Genomic DNA, 11,287 nt, shown 5'->3' with positions numbered 1-11,287 from the left:
CACTGAAATGTTTGGCGCCTATTAATTTAAACGATGAGAATATAAATAAAAATATATAATTAGATTAATTCAATTATTAATGACAAATTAAAGTCAATATTTGTTTCCTTTTTCTTTTTTGAACTTATCTTTTAGCTAGCCCAAAATCTCAACTAATTTCTAGATTTATCCTCAAAGCATCACAAAATCTCTAGATTTACCTCAAAGTGTCGTAAAACCGCAAACAAATTTTTTCCATAACTAACCATTACTCCTATGATTTATGACATGTGTACATGATGATTTACTACATAACAACCTGTAAAACTTCTGTCCAATTTTTGTCAACACCCTCTAGGCCTCTAACCATAATTCCATCAAAAAGTAACAATATTAAATTAAATAAATAAAAACTAAAATATTAAATTAAAATAATTAAATTAAATATTTAATTAAATTTAATCAACAAAATTGCCATAGATAAAAATTAAATCTCCCCCCACTTTCTTACATGTGACCACACTCCATTGCCAACTTGGTACATCTTCCCCTCTTCCATCTTCTTTCTCTCTCTACTTTCTCTCTCCTCTTTCTTCCTCCGCCGGAAAACGCTAATAACCGCCGGAAAACGCCGTAAACCACCGGAAAACTCCGTTGTGATCAGATTTTGTTGAATTTAAGAAACCCTCAAATTTCGAAAAAAAAAAAAAAGAAAAAGTTAAACCCCACAAAAAGTAAAGGAATGTCATAACCCAGTTCTGAATTTAGCCCCCTTTTTCGTCAATTGAAAAACAGAGAGAGAAAAAAAACAGGGGAAGTTAGAGAGAGAAAGCTTGAGAGATGGGAGGGGTGACGTCATCAATGGCGGCTAAATTCGCGTTTTTCCCACCAAACCCACCTTCATACAGAGTCCTTAAAGATGAATTAACGGGTTTACAGCTTCTAGAACCTTACCCACATAGGGAAAACGTCGACGTTTTGAAGATCCAAACAAGAAGAGGGACTGAGATCGTTGCTGTTTATGTGAGGTATCCAATGGCTACTTCTACTGTGCTTTACTCTCATGGAAATGCTGCCGATATTGGTCAGATGTATGAGCTTTTCATTGAGTTGAGCATTCATTTGAAGGTCAATATTATGGGGTATGTATTGTATTCTCAATTATGTATTTTCTCTCTCCTCATTTTTTTGTTGATTTTAATTTGTTTATTTAATTGTTTTGTTGAGGTTGGGATTCTGGGTTTTAGTTTAATTTTTCTGGGTTTTTGTCAATTTAATAATCAGGGTTACCATATTTGGAATTTGTTAATTTGTTGTTGGTGATGATGTTTTTTGCGACTTTTTGCTATTCCTATTGTTTGTTTTTATTCTGATTAGCGATTTGACAATTTGGGGGTTTTGGAAATTGCTGAAAAAAATGTAAAATTAAAAAGAAAAATAATATGGGTTCATCTTATTTAATTTTTTGGTAATTAAAAAATTTATGGGTTGCTACTGAAATTTGATTATATGAGTTTTATTAGCGTTCATAGAAAGATTATTGACCTGGGATTTTTCCCCAATTGTTGGAACTGCAATCAACTGCTATATCTTAGTTTGATCTTTTACCCTTTGACTAGTTTTGTGCTTGTTCGTTCGATTATGGAGTTAAGGCTATTGAGTAGTAGCAATCAGCTAGATGATGAGGATTTGATTGTTTAATGCCTCGATTTAGGATTAGTAGTAAGTTATTAATGGAAGGTGGTTTAAACGGATTGTGTTTCGAGGTCAATATGGTATATTACTGGCTTACTGCGATGGAGTTATATCGATTAATATCGAGTAATTTCGAGATGCTGATGAGCTGATGGCGGACTTGCTTTTGATCGCTTGGTGTGTGAAGTCGTTGTCTATCTGTGTTCCATTTGTTCTTTCTATATTTTCTATTTAGGGAAGACTTGTCTCTCTCCAGCTTGTCATTCAATCATTTTGGTCTTTTATTATATGGTAGATTTGGCGTGTTCCTTTTATCCTCATACCAAATTGAAGGAATTGGATAGCTTACTTATGAGAAAGGGGGGATGTATGGCAACACTTCTAAGCAGTCTAGTATCTTCTTTTTACCTGGTGAAACGTTAAACAATAATTGAGAATACTTGATCTACTGAACTAAACCCGGATTTCGTATGTGCTTTTGGTCCACAGCTTTGGACAGATGTAGAAAATAATGTAGTTGAAGGGTTATTTTGTTTCCATGTAGAAAACTCTGTATGCTCGGTTAATATGGTTTATTCTTTTGCTAATTACTCAACCAAGGCTACCAAGCTAGTCAAAGGATTTTATAGCATAATATAGCCATTCCTTGGTTATCAGGTCGCGTTCGAATGATATCCCGAGCAAAAATAGCATATATTGTCGAGATTGCACTTCAGTCAGAACAGAACTGGTTTTGATTGATAATTACAACCTTTGCTGAGCTCAAGCTCCATTAATTCCTAAAATGCTCCTCTACTTAACCATAAGCACGATAGGAGGTTGATATCATACTATATTCAACATTGTGTTGGTTTTTAGTGTGCATTATTTTTGTATTTGTATCTTGACTGTGAGAGCAGAGCAGGAACAAAGATCTGAACCCTCTTAACTTGTCGGATGATAAAGCATGAAGGGTGAGGGGGGAATATTGGATAGAGAACTTCCTTGTTTTGAGAAGCTTTGTTCAAAATTCTAATATCTTGATAGGGGAGAGGTTGGAGAACTCTCCCTTCTTAAATGCATGCCTTGCGAAATCAGAAATGCTGTAAAAATCTGGCTGCGAGAAGGAGCCTAGAAAACATAGTAAAATTTGTTCCAGATGCTCTCCTGTATTGTTGAAGTCTTACAGACCTTACAGCCTTGATGTGAATCTATTTAATTCATGATTTTCCCAATTGCTGAAGGCTGACTCTCTTTATAAAATGCCATAGACTGTACAAGCAGAACTTCATACTTAGTAAATTAACCTCAAGTAATTTTGTTGTTGCAGGTATGATTACTCTGGGTATGGGCAATCAACTGGAAAGGTAACTCAAGTAAAATTTACATCTGTTTATTTACTGGGAAATACTCCGTAGAAAAATCTTTTGAATTGGTCGATTTCTTTTTGTATTACAAAAAAAGGCCAAGTATCCCAAGAGTTAGCCACTTACACTTGTGTATTTACAGCCCACTGAGAACAACACGTATGCAGACATTGAAGCTGCTTATAAGTGTCTCGAAGAGAACTATGGTGCTAAGCAGGAAGATATCATTCTTTATGGTCAATCTGTTGGTAGTGGTCCCACTTTGGATCTTGCCTCTCGTTTACCTCGACTAAGAGCTGTTGTACTGCATAGTCCTATCCTTTCAGGCTTGAGAGTCATGTATCCTGTTAAGCGCACTTATTGGTTTGACATCTACAAGGTATTATCATTGCTTCATCATTTCCTATTTCAACAAGTTTGGTTCATCATTTCCTGTTTTGACAAGTTCAAGGAACTGAAGCATGTAAGTAAATTTTTTTGATTCTTCTGTGCAGAATATCGATAAAATCCCATTGGTGAAGTGTCCTGTTCTGGTAATTCATGTAAGCATCAGTTCTCACCTCTCTGCCTTTCTTTTCGCTCCTTGGCCTCCTCGATGTAAATGAATAGTTATAGCTGAAGTCATTTTATTTCTTAATATTTTTGTTACATAATCTTGGTTTTCATCTTCATTAAAGATCATTGAGTGAACAAAATCATCAAATTAAAAGAGACTTGTTTAACCACTTTTAACTGTCTTTTGACTCAAGCTGAATTTGTGGAGCAATAGTGCTATGACATTATTAATTGTGGTTAAAAGTTATCATTTCTTGAGTTCTGATTGTTTATCCATGAAAGAATTGAAGCTTCATTTGATTTTCTTTCCATTGTTTAGAAGCATCAAACTACTGTTTTCTTTGGGTAATCTGTTAACTTTGCATGTTATGGTATATAGGGAACGGCTGATGATGTTGTTGATTTTTCACATGGTAAAACATTGTGGGAAATGTCCCCAGAAAAATATGAACCCTTGTGGCTAAAAGGGGGAAGTCATTGTGACTTGGAACTTTACCCCGAGTATATTAGACGTCTCAAGAAATTTGTATCCATGATGGAGAAACCTCCTTCCCAAAGGCACAACATCTCACGCAAAAGTGTTGACAGGCCTGAAAATTCTCGAAAGAGCACTGACTGTTACGATGCTCCAAGGAAAAGCACTGACCGGAGAGAGAAACCAAGGAAAAGCACTGACCGGCCAGAAAAACCAAGGAAAAGCATTGACCGGCCAGAAAAACCAAGGAAAAGCATTGACCGGCCAGAAATGATGAAAATACATGAGTACAAGGCCAGCAGCGTCAATAAGCTTGAAAAATTGAACATTCCTTTTGAGCAGCTGGAGAGGTCCCGAAGAAGTGTAGAGTACCATGACAGGTCTCGAAAAAGCATTGATTTACAGTTTGAGAAGGGTCGACGTAGTGTGGATTGGGTGGATAGAATTAGAGCCGTCTGAAGGTTTTCAGATCACTGTAAAGTAAGTGGAAACAATCAAGTTCTTGTGAAGGGAGGGGGGACATAAGAAATACAGATAAGTGAATAGAACAAGCAAACTGGGGTAAAGAAAACGGCGATTCATTTCATTGGATGGTATAACTTATGGCTTTGGGAGTTGGTGTTTTAAACCTTTGATTTTCATTCCATGAGAAGTTTCTCTTTGGAACTTCAGATTTAATTTAGGAGTAAATGTTCAAGCTTCATAGATATTTCAAATGGATAAGTTCTAACATGTAGTACTTTCCATCATTCTAAGGAAAAAAATATGTTCATTTCGAAAGTCGAGGGTGTAGCAGTAATTTGACTATCATGTTCTTGAATTTTACTATGCTTTTTTGGTACATAGTAAAGCATTGTTCTTGCATTTCGATTGATTTCTCATTTTAATCTCAAGCCTTCATGATTAAGTTACTCTTTTTTTCCTCTAAAAGTCTGAAAATACAAGTTGACTAATAAGCATGCCTTCATGGCTTCATGTATAACTATCTGATGGATTATAAAATCAATAGAACGTGTGCAGAACTATCTGGTTGGCTGTTATTCCTACTTTTCTGCATTTTATTCCTACTTTTCTGCATTCAGAAATGTTCTAATGCTTCTAAGCTTTCTCGCTATCCTGTCAAGTAATACGTGTTGGGCACCTTTGCTTGTTTTGTGAATATCAAATGCTCGTATACAACGGGTGTATTGTATCATTGTATGCACCAACGGTGTAGTGTTCCAAGACCTAATAGTAAATTAGTAATCTCTTGAACACTGTAGGAATTTATTAGAGTGAAAACAGACACAGGTGTTCCTTTATAAAAGCAAGAATGAATAGATAAGTACACAAATTTTTGTGTTGCCTGGAAAATTCCACGTACCATAATGAATAGATTTGAAACCAGAATCGCTTTCCTCATTAAATGTGTAATAATGATACGTGCAATCATTTCTTACGAGAAATAAAGTGTATTTACTATCGGATCTTGGATCAAAATGATGTGTTCATGCTATATATCAATGTAACCATGTGACTATATGAGTACAATCTAAATTAAGGTTTTCTTAATTTAACTTGACATGTTCTTAATTTTTATAAAGCTACATACTTATTTGTCTAAATATAAACTAGTATCAAATTACCTATGCAATAGGTATACATTGAATTTCACATGGTTACTTTCTAGTTTCTACAGAATATTTTAGTTATGGTCTATGTTTGGACTTGTTTTATGCTTTACTTACATGTCTTGCCCAAACTTAAGCCCACTTGTTACATGCCAACTAGTACCAATTTGTGTCGAAAACAATTTCAGAAGTGCAACCCAAGCATGACCCAAGCACACGTGCCACCATGCCATGCTTGTGTTCCTAAGTCAAATTTAAGTGTTTTATCTTGTCATACCATGCTTGCTCGGCATGAATAATAGCATGTCATCTTGTGCATTTTTCATATTGGATCATTCCATCTCACATACTGGTCTGACCTTATATCATATTTACCTTTTACCCATCTATACTTAGTATTTATAAACAAGTTCAATTCTTGTAATTTAAGAGTTTTATTAAAGATAATTTTTTCATCTTTAAACCTTTTATTATATATTTCATTTTGGTGTGGTGTCTAATTCTTGCTTTCAAAAGTGTACAAGTGAAACTATACTTAACAGAGAACATGAGAAATTGTAGTCTAACTCAAGTGATTCTTTTTTATCAATACACACTTCTTATCATTTAATTATCATCTCAAATGCGCGCTCTGCAAGGTCTAAGAAGCAACCAGCAAGAAAACATGACAGCCTATGCTGTTACAATATCCTTTCGTGTAATCAATCGAGACCGGTATTCAATAGGTGAGCCATAAAGCAGGGAGTGAAAAGGAGATCAAGGATTTCATATTTCGATCTGCAAGAATGGCCTGCTTGGCACCGGAGAACTTCACTAGTTCAAGAATAATCCAGACAGAGAAGAAAAGAGTTAAAGAGCTTAAAAACAAGCAGTATTCTTCTTTAACAGGATCTTCATTAATATGATTTGCTGAATTTACATGTTATAGTCTAGCTGAAAATTATTCTGAAGAATCATGTCCTTGTAGAACTGAGATCTTCATTAATGTTCTGAATCACAAATTACAAATATGATTTGTTGCGCATGAACATTATACATTAAATAGTGTACATTTCCAACAATGACCGCAGAGTTGAAAATGTGTTATAGAAGCCAATCAATGAGCAATAATCATATTGCTTAAAAGGAGGCAGAAACACCATCATCTGATTCGCCTACCACCTTGAACAAGTTCTTGGGTGAAGGCAAGCCAGCCACCACATCTTCTTCAATGCCACATTCGTTGGTTCCTCTGCTGATCATGAAGTATCCGTCCTGTCAAAATAAGGGAAAGATATGAGTCAAAAATATACTTGTTAGAATTTGATGGTTGAATTAAGATTACAAGAGAGAACAAACATACATCTCCCCAGCTTCTGTTCCACTGATTTGCAAGTAGCTGTGAAACATGACATTGGATTAGCAACCAGACATCAAAACTGAGATATAATTCATACATCGAAAGGGTAAAAATTTGAAAAGGTAACAAAAAGTACCCAATAATCCTCCCCTTCAGCAGTAGTCCCCCATCCAATCAGCTTCACAGCATGTCCTCCAAGGTATTGTCCTGTCACATGCTTGTAAACTCCTGATTTGTAATGAGCAAAATCCTGACATAAAATAACAACAGGATTGAGTAAAAGCTAAAAGGCGGAGGCAACTACTCTATATCTCGATTCTGGGTTTTCCAACTTAAGTCCCTTAGTTTGGTTGAAAAATTGATCAGTGACAAACCTATGTTAGAAGCACAGGGTTCCAATTGACCTAGTTAATATTTGTTAATTAAAGCACTTCAGAAAATTACATAGCAAATGTTGAGGGTAGGCAGCAGCGCAGCACTTTAAATCTTATCTAGCAGGTTCTCATTCCAAATCATTGTTCATGTTTGACAACCCAAAGGAAAAGGAAACCTTATGGTCTCACAAGTCACCAATAGCTTATTTATACTGGTATTAATTCATTCATCTATTAGTTTATAATGAAATCAGCTTGATTAAATATGAGCTCCGTCACTGAATTTCAAACTAAAATCTTAACAATGCCTGCTAGGTGATTCAGATTTCTATTCGATTACCTCGTAAACATCAAAAGCCACCTCAACAGGTCCATTCTTGTAGAGTTCAGCCATGATCTGATATGTATCTTTTTTAACTCTGTAGGCATTTGAGCCATAGTGCTTTGATTGCCTCCATAATTGGTTGCCACCCGTACATTTCCTTACACACTTGGGAGTAGGGTAACCAGGCTCACAACCTGGGTGGGAGCAACCAGTGGTGTCAAAGTATGGATCACACTGTTACATACACACATCAACATTCAGAAATTATTGGTAAAAAAAAGGTTGAAAGTTGAGAATATATATCCTTGGGCTGAAGAATTTCTTTACCTCTTCTGTGACAACACCATGGTGAACAAAATAGCGCCAGGCATAGATGGGTGTCCCACCATCACATCCGGCTCCACACAAGAACCCACAGCATGCCAATAGATCATTAACTGATAATGAGATGTTCTACAAGGACGTAATTGGGGGAACATAATGTCATGATTTATTTCAAAAGGAAAGGAAAATATAATGGATTCAAAAGATAGAGTGTAGTTACCATGCCATAATTAATGCAGAAACGATCTGAAAGAGCTTCAACAGCAGCAAATGCCCAACAAGAACCACAGTGACCCTATTTGACAGATAGCAGAAGATCATCTAAGTGAGCTTGAAATGTTGTGATTTATCTTAACTGAGCTGTTTTAACAAAATGTGATAAGATGCCAAGTACCTGGTCTTTAATACGGAATTTAGCAATGACCCCCCAAGTGAGATAGAAGAAAAGGGAGACAAAAGTAAATAAGAATTAGATGATCATTGCATAGATATTGTTATAGAAAATTAGAATGAAGAATACATCACTTAGACTTACCAAGAATTCTGCCAATAGTGCTACATTGAGACCAAGTTTTTCTGGCATCAAACTCTTTTGGCAAGTTCGAGGACCTGTCATGATGCACTAGAGGAATATGCCTCTTCTCACTCTCCGGGGTTGGTCTAGCACCTAAGATGCGCTTGAATTGGCCAAGCTTAACAACGATAGAAAAAAACAGCAATGAAAATTTTGCGCAGATCTAAAGAGTTACATAAATACTCAGGTTGTTGAAGATTAAAGATTGAGTCTCATCAAATAATTATCAGAGAACATTTGAACAAAAACTCACTGTAAAATCAGAGAACCGTGGGTTCATGCCAGCCTTCCATCCAGCTTTTGGATTTGTATTTACTGAATTGACTATTGAGTCCTGAAATAAGATATGAAGGTGTGCTGATCAATATAGAGATGGCTCACAAGTTATACATCACTCAAGGTAGCTTATTCGGCCACAATAACCTACCTGGAGAAGGTTGGAGTTCAACTTCAGCTCAGAAACTGATTCGGCAACAATAACCTGCAATATAAATATAAAACATTTGTTAGAGAATTTGTCAAGTCAAGAAAGGAACATATAACAAGATACTGATATACTGAGAAGCATAGCAAGCAGCTTTAGTATAACAGTTTCGCTAACCATGAATAAGCATAATATATAACCCTAGTTTCGCTAACCATGAATAAGCATGATATATAACCCTCAAAGTAAGAGTGGGTTGAGAATCTATGACAAATTTACACCTTGACTGGGGTTCTTTAGAGCTATTGTATCACTACTCTTAGATTCTTATTCGTGCCTACATTTACTCAATTAGCATTTTCTTACACCATCAGAGATTACAGGTTAGCACAATGTCCATTGCTATTTTACTAATACGTTATAACTTTAAGTAGTTGTATGAAGCAAAGTATAAACTACATTAAGTTGAACGTTTTGGATAGTAAAAAAGACATTAGTAATTAGTTCATAGGTTGATAAAATATTGAAAGCATAATTTTATTTCCCCAAGGTAGGAGACTTATACACTTAAAGCACATAATTTCCAACATTTTCAAAGAAAGTAGGAAAGAAAAAATTTTGGGGATTGTAAGCAACGCGTAGGAGCAAAATTTGGGAGAACTGATAAGAGGGTGGTTTGGTTATATTGACACTTCAAGAATCTATAACCAAGCTCCCTTCTTCCTTCTTCAAAGAAATAGAGTGCGGTTATAACTTTGGGAGTGCTAAAATCAATTATTGAACACAAAAACTCCTAGTATTTTTTACAAGTTCAAAGTGATGATTAGCAATTGCAAAAACTTAAATCAAGCTAAAGATCAACCCATCAACACAGGACAAACTATGCGAGTCATGATATTTTATCAAAACAAGAATTTCCAAGACGACAAATTTGCTAATTGACCCAGAAATGGCCACTAATAAATACTGTAGAATACACCAAACCCTCCTACTTCTCCTGCCCCACCAATACAATTAGCTCAAATCAAACAAGAAATTCAACCAAAATTCAAAATTTCTCCATTTAAGAATTATATTTTCCGAAGAAAAAAAGGGGATTCATTTTTTTTTTTCTCAATTCTTTCCACAAATTCAAAGTTCTACAGATCCAATCATAGCAAATCAATCGTAATTCTATTATAATTTCGTATATAGAGAGCCACAAAAGATAGATAGACGGAATTTGATCTCAAGTCTTAAATACACGTCTTAAGACTTTACCAACTAAGCTAACTTGTATAGTCATATCTATAACTCTAATATAAAAACTGATTCTAAACAATTAAACATTACAGTACAATACAAACAGATCCCAGAAATTGGGTAGTTATTATAATTTGACAAATCAAAATTATAACAAGCGATCATAACTTTAAGATAAGTGGGTCAACTAAATCAAAATAAGGCAAATTTAACAAATAATGATAGAAAAAAGTACATCAATTTAACCAAAAATGGAAAATTTAATGGATGACATATTCATTAAAATTAAAAGAGATTAACCAAAAGAAATTGATAGATGAATTACCGAAGGAGCAAGTAGAAGAAGCAGAGAAAACCCCACTAAAAAGGCAGCCATCTTCGATCCCCTGAAAACGTCAATCAAGCTACAATTTTTTTTAGGGGATGAAGAAGGAAATGATGCCCAGAAAAATAGAGAACCTTTCTTGTCAATTTATACAGTTTACAAGATATTTTTTGGGTATGAAAAAATAAATAAAGTCAAGAAATTAATAATTGAATTTATTAAATTTATTTTATTTTATTTTTGAGCAGAGGATAAGGTGTTGGTAATGTGAAAATTTGCAGATTCTAAAATAAGGGCAGGAATCTTTTTCAGCAATACACAATTAATCTAAAGGGTTGGGCCAATTGAATTTTTTTTGGTAAGAACCAGTAGAATTTTTTTTGGAGAGGGTACCAATTGAAAATTGATCCTCAAAAAAAGTAAGAGATGGGTGTCGTCAGATTTTGGACTATCTTGAATGATTGTATACAAGTGGTGGTTAATATGAAAACTATGGATAATAGTCCTAATACAAAGTACTATAGAAAAACAATAACTTTTGTATACATCCGGTGTACAGTAATTTACTGTACATCAAGGGTCACTTTTTATCAAATTTAGGGTCACTTTTACAATTTTTTGGGTAACTTTTATCAATAAAGTATAAATACTTTGTAACATTTATTTATGTTAGGGTAACATTTATCCATATTAGGGTAAC

General features: G+C 34.8%; 2 protein-coding genes across 2 annotated transcripts; one reads left to right on the top strand and one right to left on the bottom strand.

Annotated features, from left to right (window-relative positions):
• The first annotated feature begins 487 nt into the window (after positions 1-487).
• Positions 488-4,931, top strand: LOC145617294 (uncharacterized). The gene is made up of 5 exons (XM_081671988.1): positions 488-1,121; positions 2,984-3,020; positions 3,163-3,399; positions 3,515-3,562; positions 3,955-4,931. The coding sequence occupies exons 1-5, from the start codon at positions 820-822 to the stop codon at positions 4,507-4,509; spliced, it is 1,179 nt and encodes a 392-aa protein (XP_081528114.1). The 5' UTR covers positions 488-819; the 3' UTR covers positions 4,510-4,931.
• A 1,603-nt stretch (positions 4,932-6,534) lies between these two features.
• On the bottom strand, positions 6,535-10,925 carry LOC145617295 (cathepsin B-like protease 2). The gene is made up of 11 exons (XM_081671989.1): positions 10,588-10,925; positions 9,024-9,077; positions 8,850-8,930; positions 8,558-8,714; positions 8,417-8,421; positions 8,243-8,317; positions 8,026-8,151; positions 7,714-7,932; positions 7,136-7,249; positions 7,003-7,038; positions 6,535-6,914 (listed from the first exon to the last, which is right to left on the bottom strand). Exons 1-11 carry the CDS (start codon positions 10,636-10,638, stop codon positions 6,780-6,782), a joined length of 1,053 nt encoding a protein of 350 aa, XP_081528115.1. The 5' UTR covers positions 10,639-10,925; the 3' UTR covers positions 6,535-6,779.
• Between the last annotated feature and the right edge of the window lie 362 nt (positions 10,926-11,287).

This window comes from Chenopodium album, chromosome 26, assembly GCF_948465745.1.
Source record: "Chenopodium album chromosome 26, dcCheAlbu1.1, whole genome shotgun sequence".
NCBI lineage: Eukaryota > Viridiplantae > Streptophyta > Magnoliopsida > Caryophyllales > Amaranthaceae > Chenopodium > Chenopodium album.
The sequence above is the reverse complement of the archived record's forward strand: the minus strand, read 5'-3'. Positions and strand labels throughout refer to the sequence as shown.

Coding starts and splice junctions, on each gene's coding strand:
- LOC145617295 (XM_081671989.1), bottom strand. CDS start 10,638: ATGGCTGCCTTTTTAGTGGGGTTTTCTCTGCTTCTTCTACTTGCTCCT. Junction 8,931..9,023: donor TGAACTCCAACCTTCTCCAG/GTAGGTTATTGT, acceptor ATCTTATTTCAG/GACTCAATAGTCAATTCAGT. Junction 8,152..8,242: donor TCTGCATTAATTATGGCATG/GTAACTACACTC, acceptor ACGTCCTTGTAG/AACATCTCATTATCAGTTAA.
- LOC145617294 (XM_081671988.1), top strand. CDS start 820: ATGGGAGGGGTGACGTCATCAATGGCGGCTAAATTCGCGTTTTTCCCA. Junction 1,122..2,983: donor TTGAAGGTCAATATTATGGG/GTATGTATTGTA, acceptor TTGTTGTTGCAG/GTATGATTACTCTGGGTATG. Junction 3,021..3,162: donor ATGGGCAATCAACTGGAAAG/GTAACTCAAGTA, acceptor GTGTATTTACAG/CCCACTGAGAACAACACGTA.